Source organism: Papilio xuthus, unplaced genomic scaffold, assembly GCF_000836235.2.
Source record: "Papilio xuthus unplaced genomic scaffold, Pxut_1.1 DF827461.1, whole genome shotgun sequence".
In the NCBI taxonomy this organism is placed as follows: domain Eukaryota; kingdom Metazoa; phylum Arthropoda; class Insecta; order Lepidoptera; family Papilionidae; genus Papilio; species Papilio xuthus.
In genome coordinates, this window is record NW_013531188.1 from 2,899,523 (window position 1) to 2,918,667 (window position 19,145).

Here is a 19,145-nt window from a genome sequence, read left to right on the forward strand (position 1 = left end):
CCGCGGATACGCCGTGTTAGTGACATGCGACCACCGCCCGAGCGATGTACTCTCAATTAATCGGAAGCAATTCCGCGTTTCGTCTGATGAGTGTGCGTCCCGGAGGCCTAATTTAGTCCACTTTCTCTTCCCACCCTTTTTCTTCCCTTAAGGAAAGGATGGGACGTGGAGGTAGACTTTCCGGATGAAAGGATGCATGGAAGGGGAAAATGTTTTCACTCTGTGCATCCTCTCCTCCATTAATTAAAGGTCGGCATCGCATATGCAATTGCGTATGTCTATGGGCAACGGTCACTTCGCTATTTCAGCGATTTCAGGTGGCCGCACTTTATGATATAAAAAAAAAATAGTGAAATTAAAACGTACCAGTTTTTTTTATTGTATACTTATTTAATTATTTCAAATATTACAAACCTAATTGTGTTATTTTTCACTTAAATAATAATCAGTTCCGAAACAAGTTTCTTTTGGGGATTATATTTACATTATAATATTGATGAATGTTGAATTATCTCTTATACAATGTCTTATTGAATTTAAATTTATTTTTAAAGTTACATAAATAAATTTTACAATTATCATAAGTTGTATCAAAATTGATAGAAATTGATTTTTATTTTTATTGATGACAGCCGATATGAGAAGTATTGATGGTACACACGATGCTGGAGTAGATGATACGCCGCTTTGCATTGCTTGAGGACGCTCGCTGTTTACTACATGCACCATTACTGACGCCGTATCTGAGTAAGTTAAGAAGTCAATTGAAATAAATTATCTGTTGTCTAACCGTAGAGCGTTGTTGGTTTAGGGGTTAAGCAGTCTTGCAATTTGCAGGTCCTGGGTTCGAATCCCGCCATGTACAAATATATTTTTCGATTTCCGATTTGCATATGAACATTTATCCGACGTTCTTACGGTGAAGGAAAATATCGTGATGCAACCTGCACATATCTGAGAAGAAATTTAAAGATATGTGTGAAGTCAACCAACCCGCACTTGGCCAGCGTGGTTGACTTTGGTCTAATCATCTCTTACTTAGTGTAGGCTCCGAGCTCCTCAGTGGGGACGTATAGTGAGCTGATGATGATAATCTAACTGTTACTGGACTGGGATATAAATATACAGCATCAAATTATTTCTGACGATGGTGCAGTTCAGTACTGACTTAGATGAAAAGTAAATTTCTTCACTGTAACTAATGAAAACTCCGAACCATCGCATTGATAGACGATTGTCTATTGTCCGTCTATTAAAATCGTAAAGAAGTAGTGACCTTGTGAAAGAAGAATAGTACCTGAATTACTAGGAACGCAGGTGTAATTGCCGGAGTCTTTCGTTGTTGCTCGCGCGACAAGCAATCGACTGGTACGTAAATGTTGGTCGGTTTCCACGCTGACGCCGCCTCGCAAGGCGTAGTTGATCATGTTCGTGTCACGATACCAATAGATAAAGCTGAAATAATAACACTTTAAAGAAGATTGTAACTCTAAGGTCTAATTCAACCTCTAGGTTCATTTGTAATCAATCAGAGACCGCAATTTGCTTATTCATGGAGTTATGTTTGTGCAGTTAGTGTCATTAAGGTACCAGGGCAACATGAATACCTTGGTGGTTCAGCGACGTTTGCAACTCGACACGTGAGGTTGATATCAGAACCTGCCCGAACAAGCACTTCCGTCCCCGTAGTGATTTCTGCTTTAGACACTGGAAGAAAAATTTACATTCACTCTTTTGTGTCATTAATAACAAGGTGTTTGAGTGTTCCCAGTTTTCTCCACCTTTTGAAAGTATCATTTTGCTACTCATGTCTTTGCTTAATTAGCGAGAGAGAGCAGTCAAAGACAACGACCACTTCTTGACATAGTTATTTGAGGTCAGAATAAGAACTTTTGTCAAGGTCGACAATATGTTTCTTGTTTAAGTTTTGATCTAAAGCATTTTGTTCGTTTGATTCCTGTCTTTACCCTTAACTTACCTTCTACTGTGAGCCAAAAGGTGATTCCCATTTTCGGCTCAGTTGATACTTGACACTCGTAGGCGCCCGTGTCTTTGAGCTGAACATTAGCGACACGTAGGACCCAGTCATCAGAGCCCTCTGTGTGTATCGCTGCGAAGCGTGGGTCTCTACTGTAAGCGTGTACTCCCACAGCTAAAATATGAAGATCCCTCTTACGTATCCATGATACCTATACAAGGTAACAAATTATTACTTATAATAAGTGCTTTGTTTAGTAACACGCTGGCTTAGAAGTGACAATGACTTAATTTAAAAAATAAAAAAGTTTCGGAGGAGAATAGGAATTGATTGAACCCAAAATTAACAAACAACCATCGACATCCAAATACCAATATTTCGCCCATATCTATGTTTTAAACGAAACAATTATGTGTCATACAGTTTTTTTATCTGTGGAAACGTCAGATACCACGATTATCTTTTTGTAATCGCTTTTGATGGTTATATTTTTAACTCAATTCATAGCTGAAAAGCTGGCTGGTACTAAACTGATATTTTATTTACTGCGTAATTTGATGTGCGAGTATGGTAACAGTTTTGTACATTCCGTAATATTTATTCTATTGTAATTTATTGTTTGTTTTGTTTGGCTTGTTGCCAATAGCACACAATGTATGAGCACCTTTATGGACAACATTTGTCTATGGGCTTGGCAAAGGTAAATACTCGTTTCATATCATTGTCTATGACATTGATTAATGATTAAAAACGTACGCTATTATGTGGTTGATAATACTCATAAATGTGTAATAATTTATATGGAAAACTATAAGAAAAATATTTCGATACGACAAAATGGTTATGTTTAGTGAAATTAAAACTTTTTTCTACTTGTACGTATATTTTAACATCCTTTTGTGTATTTTGTCTTGAAAGGATTACTCGATTGAAGTTCTTTGTCAAAGGAAACAACTATTCGATAAGACCCAATACAATAAAATGGGGAAAAATTATTTTAGACAACAATTGCGTAGCATTTTAGAGAACTAACGCCAAAAGTTTGTGAAAGGAGCAAAAATTGTACAATAAAATAAACGTCTATTTGATTAGGATTTATTATTTATCTACTAAACATAGAAAGAAATACTTACTTCACGATCACCCAAATTTTTCACAAAGCAATGTAAATAAGCAGGTTGACCCACAGCTGCTTTGTAGTCTCTGACAGAAGTATTATAGAAATGTGGCTCCTGTTTGAGTTTCACATTGACTGTGTAATTTGTGAAATCAAATATATCATCTTTACTTGGACCGTCTTGTCCTGATAATAATCCTGTTAAAAAGTAATTAAAAATAGATTTTACAAGCGTATCAGCTTAAAATACTTAAGGCTGTCATACACGGACAGCTTCAAACATCGACAGCAAAAAACTGAGATTCGTTTTCTTTGCCGTCCGTGTCTGTTTGCCCTTAGTAGGACATTTTTTTAGGCCTGGTATTATTTGGCTACCCCATCTATTGACCTGATAAAACATGCGATGTATCAGGTCTTTTCAATTTCTTTCAAAAGTGTCAATCTATCTAAAATTACAGATATTTTTTATGTATAGCAACATTTCCATTTTTTTTTGGCGGGAAATATAATACTAGCCCATTTAACTGCTCAATATGGAGAGTGAATATCGGGACAAATTAATATAATTTGTTCACTGAAATATTTTGTATCTTTTAAAGATATCGTGGATGTCGAAATGTCAACGTTCATTTACAGCCACAGGTGTCAAAAAAGTTATGGAAGTAATTCTTCATATCCTTTTCCATGACAGCAGTTATTTTACTTAAGTAAAGTAACATCAATAAGTAGACAGCTTATTAAGTAACAGTATCTTTAAAATTATCCTAATTCACATTCCTTAAAAAAAGATATACGTACCCAAAAGACCATATGAAAACGCCAACAATATAACTTTCATGATGCCCGCTCACTTTTTATATTTACAACATAACTTTTTGCTTAATAAACAACCTGCAACAACGCTTCTATTCACTAAATTATACACCTTATACTTTTCAGCTCAAAATTAAAAAAAGTAGCCTATAATGTAAAAATCTCTCCGTTCCGAAAATTACCCGGAACAAAGGCGTACTTGCTTATCACTTTAAAAGACATTCAAATATAAGTTATATGTAAATATATTAAACCATTTGGTTTCCGTAATTTCGTCAACGTGAATATAAAAGCCTACGTTAAGAACTCCCGCATACATCACTTGCGGTCTGTTGAAAGTATCCTCAAAAGTCTATCAGTTTCGGATTTAACCCAAAACTAAAATAGACATATAAAAAATTACAACAATTTATTTTTTTTATAAGTCCAACCTGCCTTTATCCCTACAGAGGATCGGCACAGTACTAACTAAATTCACACGATTATTACGCATAAACTCTTTCTCACAATGCACCCATACTTTCTTTGGTCTTCCTCTGCCTTTGTAATCAATTCAATCGATCTCATTACTTTTTTCTTTATGTTATCAATTTGTTATAAGCCAGTTACTTATGAAAATACATATCAGTTGTACCACATATTAAAATTTTAGTATTACATACAGACATTTCAATTTATTAATTTATTAATTTTATCTGTATAGATTTGTTCTCTTTGATCGCGTGCATAGTTCAAGAGGTTGCTGTCACATTTGGGGGCAAAAGCAACATTAAGTTGCAATCAGGCGTTCCAATTGCAAAATTACCCGAATGAAAAGCAATCAGTTTGAAGTAAAAGCAAAATTCATTTTACGTACAATTTTATTGAATGTAAATCCAGATATTTTATTAAAATGAATCAAAATAGTTTATGATTAAATTTCAAATTAACAAATAACGTCTATCAAAGTCACTATTATCAAAGATAATTAATAACCAAAACGTATTTGAAAATAGAACCTAATTAAAAAAAAACTGAATATGCTGTTCTCAGAATAATATAATTTCATAATTAACAATTTATATTCGAATATTTAATTTAATACGTGGAATTGAAATCGGACTGACAACTGAAAACATGCATTATTTTATAATATCTATGTAGAATACAAAGTATACTATAGTATACAACAAATGAAATTGATTTTTAATTTGTATATATTTTTATAACATCGAATCTGTCCGAATGAAGTAATGAGATTGAATGTGGGTAGCTACAAAGGTAGACCAAAAAAGTATGGAATGAAGTATGAAAGGGGATATGCGTAGGAAGGGGGTAGATTCGGATATGATGGCTGATAGAGATGTATGGAGGAGTTTTACATACAGTGCCGACCCCTTACAGGGATAAGGGTAAGTTGATGATGATCGAATTTGTCCGAATAATAAAGAAAACTACAATGTTATCACTGATTTCATGCGAGACAAAAGAATTTTTCGAATGCTAGCAGTAAGGTGAATTATGTTTAAAATATTGAATGAGATGTTTAACTTTTTTATTACCAAGAAATAATAATTGATTTTGAACCCTAAATGGATGTAAGAAAAATTTATTTCCACTTTTTTTTTTCGTCCAGCACCAAGTCTTAACACTGGTTGCGCCCGAGAAACTTTAAAAAGTGCAAACTTTCCCTATACTACTGGGTTTGTTATCGGTCCAGTTTATTCAGCAACAGACTTTAGACTACGTAATGCTATCGACGTTAAAAGATATTTTACAATTGTAGGCAACCTGAACTTGGCATTTCGCCAACATAAAACGATGTGTAACAAAGGATGACTCTATTAAAGAAAAAGTGGTTGCCTGGCAAAATATTCTTCAAATACACCATTCAGTATGTACTTTTTGTAATTCAATAGTAATGTAGTTTAGTAAGTTCCTACTTATTTTTAATCTATAAGGGTAACATAAGAGTTTCGTGAATAGAGTTATGTGAAGGAGGAAATAACATTTTTAATGCTTTTACTACGTAATATGTTGTTTTAGTTATTATGACTTCCCACTATATTACACTTCTAAAAAGCCACATCAGTCATTCTTAATAAAAAATAAAATAAAAAAGTAACCTCAATTTTGAAAAACCAAAAAACCCGACTGATGCTCTAATGGATGAAATAGCCACCTAATGCCTGCATTTTAAAACAAATATTCTTTAAAACAAATCTACCACAATGTGTAATTTGTGTTATGTTTTGGACAAGTTGTTAGAATTACCAATTTAATATCTTTCGACTTGACCTACGATTGCTACGAGCTGCCGACTGACCGATATATGTATAGAATCGTTTAATAAGAAAGTGTTATAATATATCTTAGCTTTACTACTTTTATAAGGTAAATGAGTGCATCAAACAAAAACAACAATAATATATAATATAATATCACGTAGCATGTTTGAATAGTACTTGGAATTCGATTTAACACTCATTCATTGTATTAAATTTTTAAGTAATTAATTTCATTCTAAACTATATTTAAAAATAATTATTTTACACATCTTATACTTACATATGTTAGATTTCATAATAAATGTAAACATATTTTTAAAATAAAACAAATACGCAGAGAGGACACTTATCACACAAACAAATATAACCAACAAAATGATATGATAAATTCAACCACATGCTTGTAATTTTCATTTTCATAGTAATAAAGACACAATCTTTCACACGAAAAATTAACTAATGTAATCCATTAAATGACGCTATAAAACACCAGGGGTAAACACGATTACGGTAACGAAATATACAAATCGTAGACACAATTCGGGCATGTACAACAAGCAAATTCGCCGCGCGGACTGGAAGGAAATTTCTCAGCGAGAGGGGATCGCGGTTCGCGCACGCGTTTCTCTCAATTCACAAACTGCCATACGGTATAACTACCTATAAGTATTTGTATTTATCCCTGATATTGCGGCTATATTCAATAAGGATTCACTTGTACTACTTTCATCATATCTTTTCACAGAGTACCATTGTTGTCCCGGCCTATATTAACCCTAAACACATTCAATTCCACCCACTCGTCCTGCGAGTTCGCTATCATTCTTAAAGTATGTGGAAGCATTAAAATGATCAAATCTATTTACATCATGTAAAGTGCAATATTTGCACGACCTTAGTCTAAAAAAAGAACTAAGCCAGAAATGTATTATATTAAATTGGATGCAATGAAGTTAGTCATAAAAGTCCGCTTAAAGTTTGCTCACCGAAATCCTGATCTTCGATTTTCTGATCAGTCAAAATCATGTCAATTAACGAAGCATCAGTTTGGCATTTGGATAATAAAATCGCACTTTGCGTGTTATCTCCCGCCCTAAGTACCTACCTACTTGCTTGGGGATAATCTCACTCTGATCAAAGTTCTAAATGCACATAACTAAACTTAATGACGACATGGAATATTTTCGAAACCTTTGGTAGTTTATTTTGTAAATCGTGTTTATTGTAAAAGAATTTTACGTAACATAACGAACAAAAGTGTAAAGAAAAATGATTTAGGTTAGGGAGGTGTTATTGGTTTTGGCAAACTGCCAGGTTTGCAGATGTACTATAAACTTTCTTCTATTTAAAACAATTAAAGATTTAAATGTCTCATTCGCTGACGCTTTTGTTCCCGGTCACCTTATTTCCTAGGTGTATTGCACAAAAAATATTTTTAACAAAAGAACTTACGCCCGTAACATATTGAGGTAATCAGAGATGCTAGTGGTTTTCTTCTTATTCTTCGTCGTTGCAAGTCTGGTCGTGGTCATCAAGTATTAGTGACCCGCTTCAGGCTCCGCCACTCCTCCCTAGTCGCTGCGTTTTTAGTCATTGGTGTAGGGGGACTTCTACAGCCGCTCTGTTTTGGTCGGTCCACCTCATGGGCAATCTGCCTCGTGGTTTGTTGCCCTCCACTTTCCCCTGCAACACCAAGCGCTCGATGGATTCGTCATTACGTCAACAGACGTGAACAAAGAATGTGAGTATGCAAGCTCGAACAATTGATGACAGATGCTGCTTTTGGATACTCTTAATACTGCCTTTTTTAGTAACTTACCGTCTATGTCAATAGAAGTTTGTCTAGGAGTCGTCCTACAAACTCTATATTGTTTTCGCAACAGTAATTTCCATTGTTAAAATTTATAAAAACACAAAATTATTTTACGTGTGTTTAGTTTTTGTTGAGTTTTCTGACTTTGAATATAATTCCAGAGGTTAAAATAAGGTATCACCTTTAAGAAAACGTAGTATATTACAAACGTAAATCTTGCGTTTCAGGCAGCTTCCGGTTTTTGAACACGCCCTTTGCATTAGTAGCAACGCTTGATATATTATGTTTGACTTTTATATTATGTGTTACTTTAATGTTTCTATAAAGGTTAAAGTTGATATCCATTTGTTACCAAAATATCATAATATGAAGATTGTAAAACATTATTTGTCTTCAAAACAGTCAATTTGTGGAGGCGGATAATTGCCTACGTATTGTTTTTCTTTACCATAATTTCTATTTAAATGATAATTTTAAATCGCGTGACTGTGTAATATTATGATGACATGGTGTGGATCTGATGATGGCGCTGGAAGATGGCGATAGGAACTTCCTTAGTAAAGAAACGACACAATCGTCTTTCGACGAGTAGTATTTCTTTTTTATTTTTATACTATTAATTAACATAAACGTAATAAAAGCTTATTTTTAAAGGTGTTTATTTTAATTTACATTTATGTCCTGATCTCCTTAACCACAACGTCAAATTGTTAAAAGCTTTAAGAACGAAAATAATGAAGTTTTGACTTTAAAAGTGTTTCTGAACGAAAACGTCACCGACTTTGACACTGACATGTTTTCATGAGTGATGTCAATATTATTTCGTACACATTGTGCAATTTTAAAGTTAACATTATCGTATATTTTTTGATATCATTCGCTTATAAGACTCTTATTGAAGAACAAGTTAATCACAAATCTAGTAGAAATTTTACAGTGGTTTAAAAATGAGGCTGGTAGATACAACGAAACTTTTGGAATTACAAAACAAACCTTCAAATGTGCGAAACATTTGTATCGTAGCACACGTGGACCATGGGAAGACAACCCTGGCCGATTCCTTAATATCTAGTAATGGTATAATATCCCAGAGAATGTCAGGAAAACTTAGATACATGGATAGTAGACCTGACGAGCAGGAGCGAGGTATTACAATGAAAAGTAGCAGCATTTCTCTGTACCATGTCTTAGAGAAGGAAGAATACCTTGTAAATCTGATAGATTCACCTGGGCACATAGATTTTTCTAGTGAAGTCTCTACAGCAGTGAGATTATGTGATGGAGCAATTGTTGTGGTAAGTTGTAACATTAATCTCTGCTATCCATATTTGAAAAATATTCTATAAAACATAGTATCTGCTGACTAATATATAAACAATATATTACAGACATAACTTGTATAGAAACTGGTTGGAAATAAAAAAAATACAATAATTGTAAAAACAATTGCACAATATTATGTTACACCATTATGAGTGCAGCAGTATATGTATTTATTTAAATAAAGTCGAACCTGGATATGTGACAATCCTCTATAATTGAGAGTCATGGTCCAGTAGGCAATATCCATAGGCAAGAAACTTGGGTTAGTGAGCAACTTCTTAAAGAGAAAAAAATATCATGGATCCTTTTGCTTATCCATCTCCAACTGTAAAACTGTACTTAAAAATTTATTCTTTACTCCAAATATGTAATTAAAATTTATTTAGATTTTTATTCAAACTATAGAATTAAATCATACAGAGTGCACTGAAAACTGAGACAGTTCTTTTTTTTGTTTTATTAGGTGGATGTAGTTGAAGGTGTTTGCCCACAAACGAGGTTAGCTCTAAAACAAGCATATTCTGAGAACATTAAGGCAGTACTGGTGTTAAATAAAATAGATCGACTTATATTGGAGATGAAAATGAATGCACTTGATGCTTATATACATATAAGCCAAGTTTTAGAACAAGTTAATGCTATTATGGGGGAATTGTTTGCTTCGGATGTATTAAAAACTGAAGAAAACATGATTGATAAAAAGGTAATTCTATATTTTTACTAGTAGTGCTTAAGCCATAAACATCTTATAATAAAGTTAAGTACAGTTAAGGTGGAGATGGTGAATATAACTACAAACATATTTGTTTTACATATCTTTTAAAATTACTTTTTTTACTTAACCTGTTAACCGGACAAGACGTATAAATGCGTCAGGCGTAAACAATATTGATTAGGGGTAGGACATATGAATATGTCTTCAAAAATTATATTTTGTTTACTTGCTTTTAATTGTTTTGTGATTTCTGATTCCTTTTGTACTTCAAAATTATTAATAAACGAATGTATATACATTTCATAGTTCGTCATTCATTTTATGAATAAATTAAAATATAGAAATATGAAATGACGATCTCCGGGCGTGACGTATTGACATGTCCTAGCGAAACAATACGCGCCCGGTACATGTTGCATTGAATGAGAACTCCCCGGTTAACAGGTTAAAATTGTGTGGTTTTTTAGTGTTATACAACTGTTCATTTGTTTGCGCAAAAAAATTATCTTGAGAAATCTTTATAAATATATAATTCTTCTGTGAGTGTGTATGTCACTGAACTTCTCTCAAAGAACTGGACCGATTTTGATGAAATTTTTTGTGTGTGTTCAAGGGGATCTGGGAATGGTTTAGATTCACAATTTTCATCAAATATTAAATAACTTCAAATTAATTTATTTAAATTAAAGACGTGTAGACAGGACAACGTCTGTCGGGTCCGCTAGTATAAATATAAAATGCTTTTTTGTAGCAACAAGATGATATTTCCACAAAAGTGCAACCAGAGGACAATAATTATTATGATTGGACATCAGCTTTGGAAGATGCAGATGATTCTACGTTATATTTTTCACCGGAACAAGGAAATGTTGTGTTTGCCAGTGCAATTGATGGCTGGGGATTTAGTATACATACATTTGCTAAATTATTTTCTAATAAACTCGGTATGTTTTTTTTTTAACTTATAAAACTATTAAAAAATGTGTAGTAAGAATTCAAAATTTAGTTGATAAGTTCCTGCTTTAACTTTAGCCTTATCTATATTACGAAGAGGAAAAATTTGATTGTTTGTGTTGAGTAGGCTCTACAATTAGTGAACCGTTTTGAATAATTCTTTCACTGTTGGGAAGCTAAACTATCCCCGGTTGACATAGGCTATATTTGGTTTTATATGCGCGGACGAAGTCGCGCGCAACTGCTAGTTTAACATGAACTGTATGCATAAAACAAGATAGTAATTTTTTTAGGTGTTAAGGAGGAAATTCTTAAAAAAGTTCTATGGGGTGATTTTTATTTGAATCCAAAAACGAAGCGTTTTATGAAAGGTGCACAAGAGAAAGCGAAAAAGCCTTTATTTGTACAGGTTATATTTGATAATTTATGGAATGTTTACGAAACTATTGTTATGAGAAATGAAAAGGATAAGGTCCCTGGTATTTGTGAAAAATTAAATATTAAGCTTACAACTCGAGATTTGAGACATACAGACAGTAGAGTTCAACTGCAATCATTAATGATGCAATGGCTACCTTTATCTACTGTAGTATTAAACATGGTTTGTAAAATGTTACCATCCCCAAAAGAAATATTACCAGAAAGAGTAGAGAAATTAATGTGCTCCCCAATAAGAGATTTTGATTCTTATAGTTTGGAAACGAAAAATCTTAAAGATGACTTTTTAGCCTGTGATAGTAGTGAAGATAGACCTGTGATTATTTTTGTATCGAAAATGTTTAGTGTGGACAAAAATGTTTTGCCAGAAAATAAACCAAAAGCGTTAACGTTAGAAGAAATGGCCGCAAGAAGAGAACGAGCACGACAAATAAGACAAGAGAAAAATGCTACAGATTTAGAAACAACTCATGAGAACGAAACGAAACTAGAAAATGATAGTATAGAAAAATGTGTTGAAGACGAGATTGAAAAGGAAAACAAAGATCAACCAGCATTTATAGCGTTTGCTAGAATTTTTAGTGGTAAAATAAAAAAAGGTAGCACTATTTATGTTTTGGGTCCTAAACATGATCCTAATAAAATTCTTAATTTGATAGATTTAAAAATCGATGCCAATAAGAAACTAAAAGACTTACAAAGTGATGAACATATAACTATAGCTCAGTGGGTACTTTTTGTTTAATCGTTTTTTGATATTTTAAACTTTATATTTCGTAATTTTGTATTTTATTTACAGAGTTAAATCATTGTATATTTTAATGGGAAGAGAATTGGAAGAAATAGATGAAGGAGTTGCAGGAAATATAATAGGTAGGATTCGATCAAGTTTAGTCGATTGTGAGACGTGGTCTAACAGCGTTTGAGTTGTCACGTCGGGAAATACAGAACTCTTGTATCAGACGTGCCAAATAAGACTTTATATAGTATAAATCGGATTGATTGCTGTTTGAAGATTTTGTGATGTTTAATTTTGTTTCTATTGGTTTAGGTATCGGTGGATTAGATGAATACGTACTTAAAACAGCAACTTTAAGTAGTACAATAGCTTGTCCTGCTTTCTGTGAGATCCAGTATGCAGCAGTACCAATATTAAGAGTTGCCGTCGAACCTGCGTATCCTTCCCAACTACCTCAACTTGTCAAAGGTAAGCTAATCTTCGTTGTGTATTTGCTCTTTCAGATGTTTGTAAAATGCATTTTTTACCTGTACTTTTGTAGCAATTTTTGATAGACTTACGTCTAGACGTACAATTTGAGTTTATATATAAATGATGTACATTTTATACAGCAATTTTAGATCGTAACCACTAAAGCGGGTTGTGCTTGCGAATTGTACACTCGGGGAGTTTGACGGTGTCCACGTTTAAAGCTACAGTCGCTTGAACGTATTGTACGTATTGAGACAATGATGCGAAATCAATAACCAGTAAGACGCAGCTTTTAAATGTGTGTAATAATACGTCTTAAAAATACGTCGGTCAGTGGTACGCTGTTATAATTGCTTTTTTTTCTAACCGAGTTGTTTGAAGTGGCGGAGTTCATCTCGTTGCAAGAAACAAGGCAACTTTATTGTGTTATTTAATGTGTGAAACACCGCAGATTTCCGCGACTGTACATCGGAGTCGGCATTATTCCTTTTGGTAGCGTAATACCTAGAACAAAGTGACTGCATCAAAGTTCGTAACGTGAACCTCGCATTGTCACTTTTGTGTACTCATCATATATTCAGTAACTTGCGTTCCTTTGAGTCTATTCTCTGATGTTTATGGCTTTACTAAATTATCATTCTATACGCGGTTATTTTTTGATCACTCTGAAAAAATCAGGTAATATAGAAAATAAAAGATGTTAAGTTTGTATTTTTTTTCAACAATGATACAGTTCATAAGAAATTTAAATAAAAAAAAATCCTGTAAAAAATATAACTACGAGTTATTTAATTAATGGTTAGACGTCCGATAAAGGGAATGCACGGGGAGTAGGTAAATAGTGGAATTCTATGCTTGCGGAGTAGTTGCTTATTAGAGAATAAGGCAAAACTTCAGATGCAGTGCGGACGCGTTTAATCGGGCAAGTTACAGAGATGAACTGACTTATATTTTAAAGGTCACAGAAATGCAAGGGCAATGTCGATGGTTGCAACTTCACGTCATTACTCATTGGCCAATTGATTGGATCATCATCATCATCATCATAATCAGCCTAAATTTGTCCCCTGCTGGACGTGATTGGATGCACATTGCTATATTTTTTTAAAAGGCGTATTGGCGCGAACAGATATAATTTGATCAGATTTTTCTGAATATAGAATTTCTGAATGGTCGGAAACTATTATTACAAGGTTTATCTTAACTACATTTATATATTTATTGCAATCGACCAATAAGAATAATTTTTCTGTATTGATTTTCATTGTTCATATAGAAGTACGATTAGTAGTGGCAACATGTTACGCTATTTTTTTTTCTGTTGACCATAAAATAACCGTTTATAATCTGTATAATTCATGCTGTCATTTTGGACGTTTTTTTGACTGTCTACAAAAGGGTAGTCGGAAAAAGAGTCTCGTAATAATCATGATTTTGCCACCAATGATGGTAGATTGGAATTATTCTTGGAAACATAACAGTGTTATTTGTTTTATTATTTTGAATACATTTTTATAGTTTTAATTAACTTTAGAAATATATTTTTTTCGTTCGTAGGCCTAAAGCTTCTAAATCAATCAGACCCATGTGTACAAGTACTTCTTCAAGAATCAGGAGAGCATGTATTAGTTACAGCAGGTGAAGTGCATTTACAGAGATGTTTAGAAGACTTAAAGTACGTATAAATGTAATACCAAGCTATCGTTTTGTTTTTGATTTCCAATGTAAAATGACCTAAGATTATTTTTAGAAACTATAAAGAGCAGGTATCAGCTTAACTTGGATATTTGACGAACGAGCGGCAATTTTTGTTGATTATTTTTCGATTCAATATTTAGTTTTATTTTTTATATCATAAGGTGGCAAACTAGCGAGCGGTCACATGAAATTGATGAAATAGCGAAGTGACCGTTGCCCATAGACATACGCAATTGCATATGCGTTGCCTTCCTTTAATTGACGGTGGAGAGGATGCACAGAAAGAAAACATCTTCCCTTTCCATGCATCCTCTCATCACACTCATTAGACGAAACACGGAATTTCTTCCACTTTACACCTGTCTTATTTGTGGTTGTGGTATTGCACCGGGCGAATCGCCCAATTCTCACAAAGATATTAAAGCGGGCTTCCACTGATAATTATAGTTAGTGGTTGGTACTTAATTATTATTTCATTTTCAGAAATATTTATGCTAAAATACCATTATCTGTTTCGGAACCGATTGTACCGTTCAGAGAAACTATTGTTGACCCGCCAAAAATAGATATGGCTAACGAAGAAATAGATTCACAAAATATAAACAAAGGAAATGACATTAGTGATCCATACATAATTATGTATACTAGTAATAAACAGAGTAAAATAAAAATAAAAGCAAAACCACTGCCAAAAGAAATAACAGAATTGTTAGAAAAATCCACTGATTTACTAAAAGCTATCTCGCAACATATAAAATCGTTACAAGGCGTTTCAAAAAATGACAATATAGAAAATAAATTAGATAAAATGCAACTGAATGGAACGAAAAATTCTCTATCGGAACGAATTTTGAAGCTAATTGAAATATTCAAATCTGAACTGCAAACAATCTGTTCGAAATTGGGACCCGAATGGGAAAATGTAGTGGAACAAATATGGTCAGTAGGTCCTAGAAATTGTGGTCCCAATTTACTTTTAAATCAAACGAATGATTACAAAACGAAGTTTTTACTTCATGAAAAAGAGATAAAAGAGGATCCTAGATTTGAATACGAGGGCAGTTTTGTGAATGGATTTCAATTGGCCACACTTGCGGGTCCGTTATGCGAGGAACCAATGATGGGAGTTGCGTTTTGTGTCGATGAGTGGACTTTAGAGAAAAACGAACAAGACGATGTTAATCACACATTTGGACCACTTTCAGGTAATTTGTTTTATTTATTCCCTTATACAGTCGTTCTTTTCGATCTTTTTCCTAGACTTTCGTAATGAGGTGTGTACTAACGCATCAATTGACAACAGTATTATTATTTCCTATCTTATAGTTACATTCATCTTACTAATTTTACTATATTATAAATGCGACTGTTTATGTTTGGATGGATCAATGTTTGTTTGAACATATCTCCAGAACTGCTGCATGTATCTCGAACTTTAGTATAGATGTAGAACATAGTCTGGAAGAACACATAGGCTAATAATAAGTTTTTTTTTAATTTAACGCGGATGGAGTCGCTGGCGTCAGCTTGTATTATAAATGTGAATATTTGGATTGATGTTTGTTACTACGTTTCTGTAGAACGGCTGTACGGATCTCAATAAAATTTTATATAGATGTAGAATACATTCTGAAAGAACACATAAGCTACCTATGACCTTGAAAATGTGTGCGATTCGCATAGGATATGTTCGATCAAAATATTTACTCGATAAAATTGTAACGTTCTGACATATTTTATTGAAATTTGGCATAGATATAGAACATAGTCATGAGTAACATATGAGTTATTTTTTTTTTCTTAGGTCAAATTATATCAGCGGTAAAAGAAGCTTGCCGGAGAGCATTCCAAACCCAGCCGCAGCGGTTGATGGCTGCTATGTACTCGTGTGATATCGTCGTCGATCAGAAAGTTTTGGGTGAGTAAAACGAATTATGTTAGAAAAAAAAACTAATTTTGTATTTATCACTAATATTTACACGTCAATTTTTTTTACTCATACATTTTGTTATAAATAATTTTTATCAACTAATTACTTAAATAGTTATAAATGCATTGAAATTACATAATTTCATCACCTAACAGAACTTATCACATTATATTGTTGAGTAATTTTTTTCCTTTTTAATATCGTGTTTTGGTGGGGATAACATATTTTTTTTCTATCATAAAATATGTTAAAAAAAATCAAATACTGTTTTGAACACTACAAATGGCTTGCAGTGTACACAAAAAACTATGCAATTTTTAATCAATATAACTGGCTTAGAAATTTAAATTAAGCACTTACTTTCTATATATGCCTCCCTTTGTAACATACGGAATGGAAACTATACATCGGCGTTGAATACAAACATTAATTGAATGGCCTGGCCTATATACTCGTAAAGCGTTTTAAAATTGCGTACGTAATACTATTAATGTATTCGTTGAATTCAAAAAGGCGTTTAGATTACAATGGCCTATTTGAACCCAACATAACTTAAACATATCTATGATTTCAACCGTCGTCATACATATCTCTCTGTTTTTAACATACAGAATAATAGAGATGGCAATAATGTAAAAGTGTAACGACAGTGGAAACTCATTTGATAACCTAATTGGTCCAATGTAAAGATTGTGTTAGTTCTTGAACCTTGTCCCAAGGAAATGGTGGGTATAGGCTAGCCATTCGTCGCATACGAGCGGCTCTCGACCTTCTGTTGTAGTAATTAGAGTCGATAAAGCTGTGCGACTGGAAGCGGTTGTAGACTGGCTTATCTGAGTAAGAGTGTGGTTGAGAATAATCCACTTTGTAAGAGCTGGTGGTGCTTGAAGGGCTAGTATATCTATTTCCTTTGTAACCTGAAATCATATACACTTTATTTAGTCATCTTACTAAGTTAAAGTTATACCAATAAATTAAAAGTATCGGCATTCACAAATAAAATGGGACCAAATGACACGCAACACCTTTCGAATAAAAAAAGAATTATGAAAATCGGACCACCAGGGACGGAGTTTTCGACAAAAAAAAAAAACAAACATACAGAAGAAGGAGGAGGTCCTTTTTGAAGTCGGTTAAAAAAGTCTAAATATTTTCGGCTCTATCATTGTCTCTGAAGAAAAGTAATTTGTTTATGGACAGATCTTTTCATAGTTGTACCTTTTTGCTTCGGAATATGTATCACTTATAAATTCTTTAAAAGAGCAGCTTATATTTTTTTGGTTTACATTAAGACTATTGAAGAAGCAAGAGAGGTGAGTCAGGATCGCGCCAAGAGGTTCGTGGTCTCTGCGTACTCTTTTGGGTTACGAGCGTGAAGTTTGGTGATGGCTCTATTTTTTTTCGGTAATGTCTAGTCTAGTTTCTCTTTTTTAAACCTAATGTATTATCTGCATTTACCGCTGAATTAATCAATCATAGATTATCTAGAGACCAACATTAAAACATTTCGGTAGAACGAGAAACTCGTTGATACAATTTACTTTGTCTATGTTATCTCGGCAAGTTATTAATGATACTGACCTGATTGAAAGGCTGGAGATGGTCGTACACACATCATGCCATACACTCTAATACCCGGAACAGATGCGTATGTTGGCTGGTCATGCGTCATAGGTCCCTCTGAGAAATAAACAAAAGAATTATGTGAATATAACAAGAACTACATACACACTCCAATCTATCCAACCTAAGTCTGGCTATTACTTTCTTGGGAGTGCAAGGTTATATATTGAGATATATTGCTGATAATAATGTTAAACGTTGGGTTTTTAAGACCAAAATCTCTGTATACAACATGCCGTCGTCTCTGTTATTATCATCGACAAAACAGAGATGTTTTAAATCGAGATTTTGGTCTCAGAAAACCACAGTAAGTTATCTATCATTATAGAATACATAGATTAAAGAGATTCGTGTTTTTGATATTTCTTTGAGATTTAATAAACTAAATAGCAAGTCAAAGCTTTGTGACACAAAAGTACTGAGAATCGTCTCTCTTCCTAGTATTCCAAATAGTGGTGGAAGACATCAAAAAGTCTTCTTATTAGGCTAACGTCAAGTTATGTAGTAAATATCTATTTTTTGCACCCTGAAATAATTAATTTCAATTAGAAACTTACCTAATATATGAGTGTCTGGACATCGACAGATCACCAAGTAGTGTGATTTCCCAGTTCTTATGTTCTGTAGAGCTAACAACGACCAGTCTCTTGGCGCGCGACATTCTCTCATTTCGGACACTGCTTCGCATGTCTTTACTAATGTTACCGCTTTCTTCGCGTACTGGAACAGAAGAAAAAGTACATTTATAAACACTTCACACCTAAATTTCAAGAAAAAAAATATATCTTAAAGGATGGTACTGTTTTCAATATATAATGAAATTATAGTCTTCAATTAAAATGTTTTAACTCCAACATATATAGTCGGCAAAATCCATGTCTAAATAAAATAGCATCCAAGCCACATCAATCGAATACAATCGTTATAACAAATAGGTCGATACAAGCACAAAGCGTAGTTTAAATTACGTTAACGCGAAACGAATATCGTTCTCAACTATTAGCTGTGAAATAACGGTACATAGGGAGCGATTGCAACGGCTTGTTTGTGCAGTATTACCTTCTTTTTGGAGTCGGTGGTGAGGCGCGTGGTATGCAGGTCATCCGCGTTAAGGCTCGCCGAGCAAGGGTCCCGGTAGCGCGCTGGGCACGCGCATAGCGGCTGTGTATAGTTCAAGCGAACGTATACCGCATTGCACACCTAGACACGTAATAGAATATTTACATAAGCTTTTTTACTTATAATGGTTATGGTATTAGATTTTCA

At 33.6% G+C, this 19,145-nt stretch overlaps 3 protein-coding genes across 3 annotated transcripts in view; 1 reads left to right on the plus strand and 2 right to left on the minus strand.

Moving 5' to 3' along the window:
• Positions 1-441: 441 nt before the first annotated feature.
• Positions 442-6,982, minus strand: LOC106119366 (protein amalgam). Its single transcript, XM_013314292.1, has 7 exons — positions 6,456-6,982; positions 3,894-3,986; positions 3,112-3,293; positions 1,979-2,189; positions 1,608-1,707; positions 1,298-1,455; positions 442-743 (listed from the first exon to the last, which is right to left on the minus strand). Exons 2-7 carry the CDS (start codon positions 3,931-3,933, stop codon positions 481-483), a joined length of 954 nt encoding a protein of 317 aa, XP_013169746.1. The 5' UTR covers positions 3,934-3,986; positions 6,456-6,982; the 3' UTR covers positions 442-480.
• A 1,818-nt stretch (positions 6,983-8,800) lies between these two features.
• The window catches only part of LOC106119452 (elongation factor Tu GTP-binding domain-containing protein 1), a 73,628-nt gene continuing 63,283 nt past the window's right edge, over positions 8,801-19,145 (plus strand). The window contains exons 1-9 of the mRNA XM_013314444.1: positions 8,801-9,283; positions 9,775-10,014; positions 10,778-10,970; positions 11,274-12,144; positions 12,218-12,291; positions 12,470-12,625; positions 14,186-14,303; positions 14,810-15,531; positions 16,131-16,244. Coding sequence (XP_013169898.1) covers positions 8,936-9,283; positions 9,775-10,014; positions 10,778-10,970; positions 11,274-12,144; positions 12,218-12,291; positions 12,470-12,625; positions 14,186-14,303; positions 14,810-15,531; positions 16,131-16,244 — 2,836 coding nt within the window. The 5' untranslated portion in view covers positions 8,801-8,935. The remainder of the gene's footprint in view (positions 9,284-9,774; positions 10,015-10,777; positions 10,971-11,273; positions 12,145-12,217; positions 12,292-12,469; positions 12,626-14,185; positions 14,304-14,809; positions 15,532-16,130; positions 16,245-19,145) is intronic.
• The window catches only part of dsx-c73A (doublesex cognate 73A), a 39,590-nt gene continuing 36,791 nt past the window's right edge, over positions 16,347-19,145 (minus strand). Inside the window, exons 3-6 of the mRNA XM_013314446.1 lie at positions 18,939-19,079; positions 18,437-18,599; positions 17,838-17,936; positions 16,347-17,173 (exon numbers count right to left, since the gene is read on the minus strand). Coding sequence (XP_013169900.1) covers positions 16,926-17,173; positions 17,838-17,936; positions 18,437-18,599; positions 18,939-19,079 — 651 coding nt within the window. The 3' untranslated portion in view covers positions 16,347-16,925. The remainder of the gene's footprint in view (positions 17,174-17,837; positions 17,937-18,436; positions 18,600-18,938; positions 19,080-19,145) is intronic.